Source organism: Falco rusticolus, chromosome 6, assembly GCF_015220075.1.
Source record: "Falco rusticolus isolate bFalRus1 chromosome 6, bFalRus1.pri, whole genome shotgun sequence".
Lineage (NCBI taxonomy): Eukaryota > Metazoa > Chordata > Aves > Falconiformes > Falconidae > Falco > Falco rusticolus.
In genome coordinates, this window is record NC_051192.1 from 54,151,230 (window position 1) to 54,165,571 (window position 14,342).

Consider the following 14,342-nt stretch of genomic DNA (forward strand, 5'->3'; position numbering starts at 1 on the left):
CCTTCTAGTTTGAGTTTAAACCCCTCCACAAAATTAGAGCCACAAATCTACTTGGTCTCCTAATCTGCTCCTGAAAACAGAAGTTAAGAGAAATGAGATATCTAACTGGAATTAGAATCTGAATATCTCTGTGGATCTATACAAGAATGAGTTGAATATCTAGGGCACTGCCAATGAAAGTGCCTGGAGGTAATCTGCCTGAATTAGCAGGTTGATTTGCCAGAGAAAGCATGGGCAGAAGCCATCAACGAGCAGAGAGTTTGATAAAAGGACATCTACCTTATCCCTTAAAACCCCTAGAAGTTGAAATCAAACATCAGATTTGGTAAATTTCAGTTTACCTAGATCTGAATGCATTAAGATAGTAGTAACTTGCCTGTTTGCTGCCTGAGAACATCATGACCTGTAATCAACTTACTGTGGTCAGTGCTTGGAAAATGCAGTAGAAAATCAGGTACCATGCAACTCTTCCTGATACAAAAGGAGGCAAGGTACCACATAAAAACATAAGATACTACTGTGAAGGGTGTACATGCCAGCATCCTGCAAAGAAAGGTAAGACATGTCAACCATCTCAACATAACGATCGCAAAACACATTAAATTTTCCTGCTAATAATGAATATAATGTAAGTTATTTTATGTGCAGTTTTCTAACTATACAGTTATGCCATGTTTTTAAGTATTAACGTTAGCATGCGTTAAATAAACAGTTGAATATAAAATGTATACAACTCTTTCCATAAATGAACAAAAAAAATAATCAGCAAATCTGGATGAAAACAGCTATACTTCGGTTAATAAGACACAATTACCTTGCACATGCACTGTAACAGAATACCTATAGTGCTGTTCCTTAGTACATGTCTCAGACTACACATTTACTAAAGAACCACTGAAAACTAAGCTCTGTCATCACATGTCTTCACATACCTTGAATACTATGTCAGTTTTGGGCCCCATCACTACAAAAAAGACACTGAGTGCTGGAGTGCAAGTCTTAAGAGGATAGCCAGCTGAGGGGACTGGGGTTGTTTTAGCCTGGAGAAGAGAGGCTCAGGGGGGACCTTATTGCTCTCTACAAAGCTGCCTGAGAGGAGACTGGAGGCAGGTGGGGGGTCAGTCTCTTTCCTCAGTAGACGAGTGATAGAGAAGAGGAAACCGCCTCAAGTTTGCACCAGAAGAGGTTTAGATTGGATATGTGGAAAAATGTCTTCATGAAAGGGTGGTCAAGGCATTGGAAACAGAGCTGCCCAGGGAGCTGCTTTAGTCACCATCCCTGGAGGTATTAAAAGACTTGCAGAAGTGGCACTTAGGGCATATGATTTAGTGATGGACTTGGCCAGTGTTAGTTAACAGTTGAACTCTATGATCTTAAAGGTCCTTTCCAACCTACATGATTCTATGATCTAATTTTTACATAAGCCTACTTATTATTAAGGATTCCCTCTTCCAATTTCAATGCCTTCAGTTTTCCTCCTCCATTTAGCTCTTCATTGCTACTTCAGGCAAGTGCAAATATGTTGATATTAAAAATGCTGAAAAACAGCATAAAAAATAATGGACAGCCCACTGCAGAAGTTCCTACAGTCTGTATCTTCTTGAGTTTATGATCATTTCTTTCATTTAACTCAACAGCAAAACTCCTAATCACTTCAAACACCAAAAGGATCATCTTCAGGTGAGGAAGATGCCGTTAAAAAATGAACCACTGAAATTGAAACGTCGGGCATTGGACATAAACCAGCAATTAATTGTGTTAGTCCCTGAAAGCTATTTCAAATTGCATTAGTTTGAACACTATTTCAGGCAAACACCACTTGTCAAACTCTATGATATCAAAGAAGTGATCAGATGCTATTATTTCCTAAATGTCCTAGTTGCAACAGAATCAAGGGCTCCTGTATTCTTGTAAATCAGACATACACATGTAATAGATGACCAGGATCCTAACAAAAAATATCCAAACACGTAAAAGAGAAACAGATTAATCCCTTCACAACAGCACTACTGACATTAGGGGTCAGCTGATTATTTTGCAATCGTGAACTGAAAACCTGGAATACAAAAGAGTAATGCGGGGTAAATAGTGTAGTAAAACAATGGCTTTCCACGCTGCTTTTTGGGATGGCAGCCATCACCGGAACTGGAGCATTTACAAGGTAAGTGCCAGGTGTCTGGTATTCTCTGTCCCTCTGGTCCCCAGGCCACCAGTTCATCCACAGCTGGTCAGCAATGGAAAACACAAATAAGGGTAAAATCCTAACACAACTCAAGGAATCTACCTTCCTCTCCAAGTGTGAGATCTTTCAAACTGGTGTCCAGATAAAGCCACCACAGTTAAATACTTTCATAATCAATTTTTCATGCAACTTTTCAGCAATAACCCTCTTAGTATTCTTCCCCTCTTTCATCCTCTTTCCACATTTTCCTTTCCTCATTAGTGTGAATTTTCAAAGCCTTGCTGAAGTTGCTGAATATCTAATTGTCTACTATTATGTCCTTTAACAAAATATTTGACCAGATTTGTGTATTTCAAGTCAATGTCTGCTTATGCCTTTTAAAGACATTACATAGAAGAGATCAATAGCCATTGATGATGTATTATATTGAGTACAGTATTGAGCTATAGTTAACATTCACCACCTTTATTAAGGTTCTTGCTTTTGCTGGCAAGATTTTCTGACTGAGCCAATTCTACTGCTTCACTCTAGATACTTAAGAGGGCAGAATTTCAAAATACTAAAATGTTCTTAAGTTATGGAAGATCCATTTTTTGCTTTGTATTAACATGATCTGACCTCCAAAGTGTAGGAAACAAAATTCCCATGAAAAAAATTACGATTACGAAAAAACCCAGACAAAATCCTTCTGGAAGAAAGCAGCTGTCTGATGAATACGTATTTAAAGTTAGAGTTATATAAGCAGTTTTCTTGTAAGAACTGCAAGCTGTACAGTAGCTGGTTTACAGTGCAAAGGTCTGGTAAGTTCATGGTTGTACTAGGATGGGAGTTATTCTATGATCAATTTTACACTAACAATAAACACATGTATTTGCAGTATTTCAGAGAACCAAAAAAAAAAAACCCCAACAGAATACATCTAGTGGCCATTTGTATTAAAATGTCTTTATTTTCTTATTTAATAACTTTGTTACTAGTTAATTCAGTGCTCATTAAAAGCACTCCATTTACCTGGCCGCAAACCAGATCCTGAAAAGAGAAACACCAGCAAGCTCCTCTTTCCCCCGTGGGGCTCTTGAAAAAAAGCTTAATTTGACCTGAAGAGCCCATTCCCCGGCCGGGGCCAAGAGCGGCTGATCTCAGCCTTCTTCCAATACATACTGCTTTCTGTTCTTTGTCAGATATAAGCTGCCCATGGACATGTTTCTGTAGGCCTAAAGCCCCACAGACAGCAAGAGACCACCAGCTAAAAAATGGGCTTTTTTTTCCCCATGAAATATTCTACTTCTTTACTCAGGATGACCACATCTAGTTTTGGATTTTGCGTGAATCAAAATTTTGGGTGTTACATTAATTCAAAATATCACACACAACTTCCTATTAATGCATGAGAGACAGCACTGATGAAAGACTCCGTATTTCACAAACTACTCATTTCCTCTCAAATTTCAAAATACAAAAAAGGCCCAAACAAAATAAATGCCCTATAGTATAGATGAGCTTGGGTTCCTCTAACACGGACCAATCCTTTCCAATTTCTTGCTTCACACCTGTCAATCTCCTTCCTATATGAGCGACATTCATTCTTCTAACCTCTCCTTATGTTCTCATGGACAACCCACGTACAAGTGTACTAGCTAGAGTGCATACAGGGGCTAGTATGTCACAGTGAAACATCACACTGTCCCTTTAGAAATGTTGATCAAAATTTCATTCATTATAAAAATCATGGTGATTTTTTTATCAAGTATTTTGATTATGGGGATGTAATAGAAGCAGGACCAGAATGACTGCTGTAAGGAAGAATGTAACAGTGTCATGACAGTACTGGTTACTTCAATGCCATGGTGTCACATCTGTTCCACATGTATGAACATGTCTTTTACTGAATTAAAAGGCCTAGAGAATTAAAGTTGATGGAGTTCCTGGAAGGTTAATGGGAGAAGTGAAGGCACACAAGGACACAGGTAGAAACAAGCTCAAACTTTGTGGAGGAGTGAAACCAAACTAAAGGAATCTAGACAAAGATGAAACTTCAGCCACAGATTCAAGAAATTTTTAGATCTGAGCTTCCAAGTTGCTTAACAACACAGCATTCTGGCTTTATTTGTTTGTGTCTCCAGTGGTAGAAAATCTTGTCTGTGTTTTCATGGTGTGAGCAGGTTAAAAGGGAAATAGACAAACATGACAATTTTTTCTTTTTGATTTATATATATAAAGAATAAATACAATCCACTGTTGTCTGGGAAACAGGCAAAGAAAACGAGTATTCAATGAGGTGATGTATGATCACAACACAACACACCACAATATTCATATTATATATATATGTAAATATATGTACACATTTATGCTTACCAAGGCATGAGCCGGCCAATTTTTGTCCATTACTTTGCTAATAAAAAAGCCAGCAATAGGATCAGTAATTGCACCTGAGGCTTTGCCAATGAACAGCACCAGGGAGGCATGAAATGGAGTAATCTGAAAGTACAGACAGTATACTGTAAACAACAGCCATTGTTCCACAGTACAATGAAATAGAATAAAGCAACTTTCCCAGAAAAAACGCAGTGGTTTTAAAGAATAATGACGGTTCATTTAGAAAACATGTCTGCTGCTGTCATAGAAATTATTATTGGTTACCCATAGCAAACAAACGAGACACTGAGACAGGCACCATGCAAGAAAGTATTAGAGGGGAAAAGTGCAAGGAGAGATTATTAATGTGTTTGGAACTAGAAAAATGAGCCAGATAGTCAAATAGTAGCCTTAAGTCCTTGTATTAGTCATAAAACCTAACAGAGCCCCTCTGTAATTATCCCCTCACTTTGTCCTGCACACAGCCCAATTTCCCACTATCTTTATCTTGACCTGATCTAGAAAAAACTAGAGGGAGCTGTTTACATATGTTCATGGTTTTTCATCTCCGGAGATTACCCAGCAAGGCTGCCAACCGGTGGCATGCGACTGTGGAAGAGGTTGTAGCACAGGAGACTTTATCCACTCGTAACTGAGCTGTGGCAAATGAACTGTATAAGGCACATCTGTGCAAATCAAAGCTGCCAGCACATGTCCAAGAAATTTTACTTGACAAATGTTCACGGATTACATAAGAATAAAATGGCCAAGTAGAAAACCCTTTGAAACTAACCCAGGACGGAGCATACTTACGTGCCTTTATAGAATAGTTTATCCCAAGGAATGTAGTTATTTTTCAGATGTATCTGTGGAGAGCTTAGGAATTTGTATCACACAACGTTAGAAAAGGTGGATGCCCTTCCAAGCGCTCAGTTCATGCCACTGAAACTATAGGCCTGAAAAAAAGTCATTGAAATCTATATAAACATGAATGTTCCCCAAATCAACCTCGAGAGAGAATGCTGAAACAGTCTATGTGGCTTAAACAGCAAAAGCAGACAAAACCCCTTCATCTGTATGCTGCTTCATGCTACTGGTGCTCCAATGCATCAGGAAGCCTTGCCAATGGAGCTGCTGCTACACCAAATGAGCTAGTATCCTCTGCTTTTCTGCAGAGCTTACTGCCTCCTAGGCAGCATCACATTGCTTCCAGCTAGTGCAGGTCACTGGCACAGAGAATTTGCTGTAGGTATTTCCTCAGAGGTGAAAGAAGGAAGCAATAAACTCTGAACGTCCTGGATGACCTTTGTAAAAGGTAGGTGCTATGTACTTTTGTAATCAAACCTGTTAAATTTTAGACCAAATTACGTGAAATTGCAGGGACAGCCAGTCTTCTTGACACCACCAGCTCCAAGGCACATGCTCCACTCTAGAAAGCTTACAAACAGGGAAGGATTGTGAATGGTAGTCTCCAGCACATAAATGACAGTGGGTTCTCCAAGCATCCTATCGCTGCACTGTAGGACAAGGCTGGGATGGGCTGTGTCCTACAGCAGTTTACTGATGTTCACGTCAACCACCTTTGCTGACCTGTGCCCTCCCACAGCCAGGGTGGCCAGTAGCCCACCAGCCCTGAGGCAGACTTGCCACACAGGCTGCACTGGAACTGCTCAGAAGTCACTACTGCTCAAGAGACAGGTCAGCCAAAACAAGAACAAAATAGCAGTCAGAGAGACGGGTTGAAATACTGCAGTTATGAGGGACACAGGGACAGAAAACTTCAAATTAGGTGGGTAATGCATTTTATTTGTTCAGATAACTGGAATAGACAGAAAGGCAGTGGGTATTAGTTAAACAGAGGTGGAAGAAAGTCTTGAGGAAAATTAAAACCTCTCTTATGTTAGGAGTGGAATCAGTGTAGTCACCCTGTCTTCATCATCAGTATGGGCTTACATATCCCTTGGCTGCGTTTTTTTAGCTTCTAAATGTAGACAGTGTCTGTCAGCACCAATGCCAGAAACTTCTCAGTGTTAATAAAAAGCTAAAATATGGTAAATTCACCCATCACAAAAGGAATAAAGACCAGGATCCTATCTATTATCAGAGGTTTTGGTGCTTTCTAGTAATTTGACCTCAAGGGTACTATGTGGACATACATTTATATGTCAGTAGTTTATACAGGTAATTAGATGGAACATGGAATCAAATGGAACAAACCTGTAACCTACAGAAAGTGAATACAAATGTACTTTTCTTAGGAAGGATCCAGATTACATATGAACAATTACACCTAGTGAATTTCACAGTCTCTCAAAGAGCTAAAACAGTTCTGCCCTCTAAGTGGGAAAGAATTAAATCCAGGTAGTGACTATAAAATTACATGCTCTCCCCCTGAAAAGATGTGGAAAACACCACAGGATTTCAGAGCTGTTATCAGGCTTTGAAATAAATCCTGTCCCTGCAGGATTACTTCAGAGAACAAACTAACCATCAGGAACAATAATTAAGGCCTTTAATGAAGTAGTAAGTGTATCATTACAAACATTAAGCAAAATTATTTGGTTTCAGTAGGAGCCTGTTAACAAAATAATAATAATTATTATTATTATTATTAATTTATTTAGGTAGTGCCCAAAGATGCAAGAATGGGACCCACAGCTTTCTGGATACTCTACACAAACAAAGAAATAAACAGTGCCTAGCTTCAAGAATTTTCTATTTCTGTGATAATCAGAGAGCGGGGAAATTGCCATATTTATAAGCACCCTGGGAAAACTGTATTAATGTCTTTCTCATTCAGTTCATGCTTCATCACCTCCAATGGCTTGTATTGCCATCCTTGATCCTTGATGTAAGCATGAAACAGCTGTAGTCAGAGCTGCATCCACCTCCCTGCTGCATCTCTAGGTTACCCATTCCACCTCCAACTCCTCAGACCCCACACCACCCACTTGACACCTTTGACACTGCTGTCCAAAACTGGCCCCTTTTCTAGATCTTGTGACTTTGATCTCAGCAAGACAATCAAGATACCAGTTTTACATGCCAGCCTTATTATGTTTCCAATTTGTATCAAGTCACACCTCAGCTTCTGGTATCAAACTTTGGTAGGAAAACCATAAATCCAATCTTTGGGATGCTCTGCTCCCCACATCTTGATATACTGTCTTTCTGCATCTTAAACAGCAAATGGATAATATGGATAAAATGGATAATAGTGTCTAATCCGGAACCTCCTGTTCTTTCCAGCAAATAAAAAGTCATCAGTTCTGAAAGCCACTCATGTAGTTTCAGCTACAGCTGTTCTCAAGGTCCCTGCAATTTTGCCTCCTCTCCCTAAAGTCCTTTTTTCTATCCTGTAACTTTATCTGTCCCACCTAGTTACCACACAGACATACAAGACAATCCAAAACAGTAAAAAATGCTTATAGATTGATTTTCATTGTTTCTCTGCTGTCCTGAAATCTAGCTGGAACAGCTGAAAGTCAGATGAAGGGACTCCTACTGCTTTGTTTTACCAGATCTGCTTCTACACCAGAAAGCTACAGACTAGAAGCAAAGAACCTTCAGGAAGGATAACTCTGCTTTCTTTGCAAAGAAATTATCCTAGACAAACCAAGTAAAATTTATGTGAAATTATGTTGACTACTGGATGCAGCTGCAGTGATTTTTAACTAAACCAAACTAACAAAACTTCACAACCTCAACATGGTGCTATTAACCTTTCAGACCTCATATCTTACACACTCTGACTGTTGACACAGAGAACTGCTTTTTCTAGTCTGCAAGTGTGTGAGCTCTACAGTGCTTAAAGCTCTGCTGATGATCGCAAACCAAGAGCAAACAATGGCTACTTCAAGACAGAAAGGAAACTAGTGAAAAAAAATAAATATATATATATTTCTGGACAAGTTCATATAGTTTCCAGGGCACTGAACAGCTAGAGGCAAAGATAATAAGACAATTTAAAAGCTTTATTAGTCAACTTGCCTTTTATCATTCCAGGGACATAGCAGACATCAGAGTAGAGGTACAACTACAATCTGTAAAGGTTTCTTGTGCTACTTACGTGGGCTATATCTAGCAGGTAGATCTGTAGGAAGAAAGCAGCAGCACTCCCTGCCACTTGATTTGGGGCACCTCCTATTGCATAGCATAATTTGCTGCAGATCGAGAGCCTGTATTCCTGTTCAAAACAAAGGAGAACACATGATGAGAAAAAACAGGTACACAAGTTAAAAGCTACAGAATTCATGAGGTTAAAGTCTAAGGTTAACACCAAATTCAGATATTTACTTCACAGGTATTCCACTAAAATCCATATAACCTCAACCCCTATCATCAACAGGCATTTGGATATTTGTTGCTTTGACTTTTAATGGCTTTGTTCCTTAATTCAGCCCCTAAAAACAGATTTCAGTGTTCCTACAAGGGAATCTATGCTTATCTACCACCTTCTTGCAAGCTACTAAAAAGGAACAAGTCTGCAAACAAGCAAGATGAGCTTAGTTTTTTCTTTGAATACTTTTTTTTTAAGGGTTGAAAAGTTTTTTATTTAAAAAAAATAATTGCTTATATTAATCTTTCAGACCACAATAACCTATATATACTCTCATACCACAGTAATTCGACAACATTCAAAGCAGGAAAGTTCCATAGTCAAACACAGACTGAATAGATCCCAAACGTTTGTGCTCTGTTCCTTCCTTATTTGTTACAAAATGCTGGCGTGACCCTGGTAAAATCACTTGATTTTGTACATCTTCCTTTTGACTTGGCTTTTCTATATCTTTTGTGAAAGTTGGCATAATAGGGAAAGTAATTTTGGGGCCCAAGTCCTCTTCAGGAAGGACTCTTAAGTCACTCTAAAAAATTTTGCAAAACTGTGCTCTCTCATTTGCCTTTTGATGTTTGAAAAGTACCATAAGCATCCAAGAATATTCTCTAATAGAATTGTCAAATAAGAGTAAGATAAAAGCTGAAGATAAGGTTTCACAACAGTGATTAAAAGACAAAGAATGCACATAGTCTAACAGAAAGTCTAATGAAGAACACAGTTTTCCAATAATAGAAGTTCTAAAATACTAGAAAGCCTTAAAAAAAAAATCTTAAAACTTAATTTCATGCCATAAAATTCAAAATATAGGAAGAAAATGATTCTTCATTAATCTTGCGTTCATTTCAAAGGGGCAATATATCAAGCTCAAATTTAGACTTACAGGTTTTCAATCCTTCTTTAAAGATTGCTGTCAGCAGGAGCCAGGAAACATGAAGAGCATCAGCAATGTTAATCTTGGGCTCTGTGCTACACAAGCCCTTAATTCTTACATTAGATCAGGATAAAAACAAAAATATAGTAACAAGATCCACCACAATGACAATATTCTGATGCATTACCTAATTTCTGAACGTTTTTAAATTTACTAAGTACCATCACCTTTACTACCTAACAGTTTTGTTAAATTTTAGATTTCTACACAGAGATCTACACACATTTCATCATCTAAGCATTTTCTTTTGAACTGTTTTATGCGAGTGGGTGTGAACAAGCAAGCACGAGTATCAGGACATCTTTCTCTGTGGAAACACAAAAAGGAAGGAGGAGTGGCATCCCATTACTATGCCCAAATGGACAGTGTCAGGGCACAAGCTGCAAGATGGTATTCCCACAGCAGACCCCACTCATACTCCATATTAGCAATTTTCTTCTTTCCAGGAAAAAAACAGAAGAGTGATAAACAATCATAAGACAGACTTCAACAGAACAATCTACTATTTAATTTGATAAGAGATGTTAAACACAGCAGTCTGCATACATATTTGCTGAACAAAGTGACTATCAATTTTTCATACATAAGTCTTATTAAATGTGGGCTTTACTACACTTGTGAGGTCCACAGAATCATGTCTGCTTGACTCACAACACAGTCATCCTGAGCTTTGCTCCAGGAGTTGTACACTTCTAAACTTTATCATACTTTTATTTTTTAATCATTCCCTTCTCCTAGCCTCACCTCCATCCTCTGAGAAGTTAAATTACTTTTAAAAGTTTATTTTCCTTTGATACCTTCCCCTCTGATCTCCAAGCATTGGCAAGATGACTTCCAGCTGAAATCAAGAGATATAAACCACTACTACGAAAATCCTGTATTCCATTCAACCCCCAAAACAACCTAAGAAAAACTTCTAGATCCATAATGCTGCTTTCCCACTTATTTTCCCTAGTAGCTGTCATAGAATCACAGAATGTTTTGGGTTGGAAGGAACCTTTAAAGGCCATCCAGTCCACCACCCACCACCACCCTGCCATGGGTAGGGACAACTTCCACTAGACCAGGCTGCTCAAAGCTTCATCCAACCTGGCCTTGAACACTTCCAGGTATGGGGCATCCACAGCTACTCTAGGCAACCTGTTCCAGCACCTTGCCAAATGCATTGTAAAAATTTCCTCTTTGTGTCCCTCTTTCAGTTTAAAATCATTGCCTCTTGTCCTTTCGATAGCTAAGGCCATGATAACAGAAAAAGTAAATGCCTCTCATAACATATTATTAAAAAAATAAAATTATAACACAAAGAATGTTAAGTTCTCAAGAATTAGTCTAATTAAAGTTGTGGTATAGAAAACAGTCAACCAAGATCTAAATTTACAGGTGGTAGGCAGTACCCCTTTCTTTATCAGTTTCATGGTTCTTAATGCATTTTTTTTAAAGCCTTACTGTGATTCCATGCACTCCCAGGATGCTGCTGCTCTACTTTTTGAACCATATTCCCAGATCACCTTGAAGCAAAGTTATTACTTTGGTCAGAGCAGTAGTTAAACTTTCACTAAATTTTGTTTATGAACATTATTTTCAGAATGAAACAGGTGGTTGTAGATACAGCACACAGAGGTATCCTGTTCAGTCAGCCACAGAAATGCAGGGAATCAGCAGTTCATGAACCTTCTGAACTGGAGGTTACATCCTGATTACTGTCCAGTACCTTTTTTCCTTTTATTTTGCCCAATTCATTCCGGAATTCATTTGTACATTAAGCCATAATACACCACAGCAGTTCAACACATGAACGACATGTACCATGAAAGGAAATACCATTGCATTCATTGCAAATTTGCTGCCTGGTAATTTCATTGAGCGCCTCCAAGTTTCTGTCTGCTGAGAAATGATCATTCAGACTCTTCATTCTGCTGCCTCTTTCCGAAATCTCTTTTGACTTTGCATATTAAAGTTACATGGTAATCACTAAGTTTTCTACCTCAGTATTCTATGAAACAGCCGTGAAAATGAAGGTAGGTCCCTGCACCAGTAAAGCTGAAACATCCCTCTTTCTAGCACTCCAGGCTTACAGTTAGAGATTAGAAAAGATACAGGTGGCAGCTGCCCATTACAGGATCTAGAGGAGTAAGGCCCCCAGCCTGTGTTGGGTTTACATGATATTGCCAATAAATGACACAAGAAACTGTCTTGAAGGACAACATCACAATTGCGCAGAGCAGCATCACCACCAGCAGTGCATTCTCTATGAGCAACCAAAAGGGTTTTCTCTTAGAGTGCATTTCCCTACTGCATTGCTTCCTCAAGCAACAGAAGTTGATTTATGCAAAATCCAGTAAAAGATTTTTCACCTGTGTAAGTTTGTCAGTAAGCTTAAAGTACTCCAAAAACTCACTAGAGACCTGAATGTGTAGGCAGCGGTCAAATAAAGAACAAAAGACAAAAGTATATACAATGAAAATTGTGTTTTGAGACCCCTGTGGTATGGTTGAATGTCAACGTCAAATTGCTTTTACAAGCTTCAAAATAAACGTGAGAGCATGGGGTGAGAGGTATGAGAAAGGAAGGTCAGATGAAGTTACAATTTTTTTTGTCAGATTAACTTTTTTATTTTGTACTTCTACATGACCCTGTCATATCAAAGTTAATTGTATTCCAAGGTAAACCAAGAAAGCATTAATAGCTGAGAGATTTGATTTTGCTCATTAAATAGAATAATTTTAAACACTGTTATAGAAAATAAATTCATCTCATACACTTAAGTTCTTTTATTTTTGATTCTCTTGTAAGTTAAAACCATACTTCTCAGCACTTGTAAATTCTCCTGTCCCCAACAGAAATTGAATACAATGTTTTTAACAGGTCACCTTATTTCTAAAGAAAGTATTTAAGCACACCGAAAACTCTTTGCAACTGAGTGAAGATACTGCATGAACACCATGGGCATGGGAAGCAGCTGCATTTTGTCCTAAGCTATCCTTTATCAGCCGGGGCCAGAACTGCACCCATAAGTAATTTAAAAGCAGTAAGAAGAGAGAGCAAAACGTGTGACTTGAAGATAAACGCTAGACTTGGTTTATCTGAGGAACAATGACAATGTAGCTAATGAGGAGCAGCTTTTGAGTTGGCTTTTCTTTCGGTGTAGAATTAGTACTGGTGATATTTTTCTGCTCTGTGGGTGACTGTACAACCGCCTCTTAAAGAGGGGAGTGTGACAGTCACAGGTGGCATCCCAGGGCCCTCATACCCAGTACCTTGAGGACCACTTTCGGGTTTCTTCACAACATCAGCCCACCTGAGAGAAGGAAGCAAGAGGGACCGGGTTTGGGTGCAGACACCTAGAGAAGGCACAGAGCCCCTCAGCTTGCATTACCGGCAGCAGGAGGAATACGTTGGGAAAGCACCGACCCTGCAGGGGAAGCATTTAGATTCTCTCTCATTCGCGACACTCATCTGGAAGTCAGGAGCTGAGGAGAGCGAACGCCTCCCGCCGCCCGCACCCCTCCGCCCCGACGGGAAGAGAAAGAGGAAAACGAACGAGCTTTCCCGGCCACCGGAGCGGACAGGGATATAGCGCGTTCGAGGGAAAACTCCAGTCGCGCTGAGCTTCTCGGGGAGAGAGGAGCAGGTGGGCGGTAAGCAGGTGGCAGCTCTATCAGGTACCTCGCTGAAATCGGCTGCCCCGCGCACAACGCTGCAGCGCCAGGTGCAGGCTGCCCCCAGCCGCCTTCCCCGAGACCCCCCGGCAACGGAGGCCGGCCGGGACCGCCCCGCACGCACGGGACCCCAGCCCCGCTCTCGCCCCAGGGCTGTGGCCGAGCCTCCGAGCCCGTCGACGGCCGCTTTTCCCCCTCCCCAGCCCCTTACCTGCTGCTCCGCCGGGCGCTCCGGGGTGTCCTTTGCAGCCCCCGCCATGACAAAGCGGCCAGCCCACCCCCGTCCGACACCTGCGTGCCCGGGGCGGGGAGGCGGAGGGAAGGAGCGGCAGGGCGGGAGGCGTCCTCCCCCCGGCTCACGCAGCGCCCTGGGAGGGCAAAGGCGCTGCTCGCTGCTCTCCGGGCCCGGGAGGGGGTTTCCCCGCCAGAGGAGCCCCCGAGGCCGGCATCGCCGAGCCCACTGCGGGCGCAAACGCCCCCGCGCCCTGCCGTGCCACCTCACACCGTGGCGAGGAGTGGGGCAGCGGCCGGCGGCGGGAGCAGCACCGCCCCCCGCCGCGTTCCGTGAGGTAAATGCCGGGCTCTGCTGCTCGCTAACCCGCCCGAGCGCCCGCCCCGCCGCTCCCCTCAGAGGCGCTGGCGGCCGCCGCTCCCGCCGCGAGGTGCCCAGCCGTCGGGCGGTTTCTGGGGCTGTTTCCACCTGAAGTCTAAAACCACCAGCTCTATCCTTTTGTAGGGTTTTCGGATGTGTATGAATTTATAGCCACGGCAGCCATGCGTCAACTGGACGTGAGATCACCCAGAAACCGCACCTGACCCGGGAAGGGCTGCTGCCCGCAGGCCCTGGGGCTCACGCCGTTACTGGGCAGTACA

General features: G+C 41.2%; 1 protein-coding gene across 1 annotated transcript in view; it reads right to left on the reverse strand.

Moving 5' to 3' along the window:
- MFSD2B (major facilitator superfamily domain containing 2B) overlaps positions 1 to 14,219 on the reverse strand; it is a 38,249-nt gene extending 24,030 nt beyond the window's left edge. The window contains 6 exon segments of the mRNA XM_037392824.1: positions 419 to 490; positions 492 to 543; positions 4,541 to 4,570; positions 4,572 to 4,663; positions 8,610 to 8,726; positions 13,681 to 14,219. Coding sequence (XP_037248721.1) covers positions 419 to 490; positions 492 to 543; positions 4,541 to 4,570; positions 4,572 to 4,663; positions 8,610 to 8,726; positions 13,681 to 13,728 — 411 coding nt within the window. The 5' untranslated portion in view covers positions 13,729 to 14,219.
- Between the last annotated feature and the right edge of the window lie 123 nt (positions 14,220 to 14,342).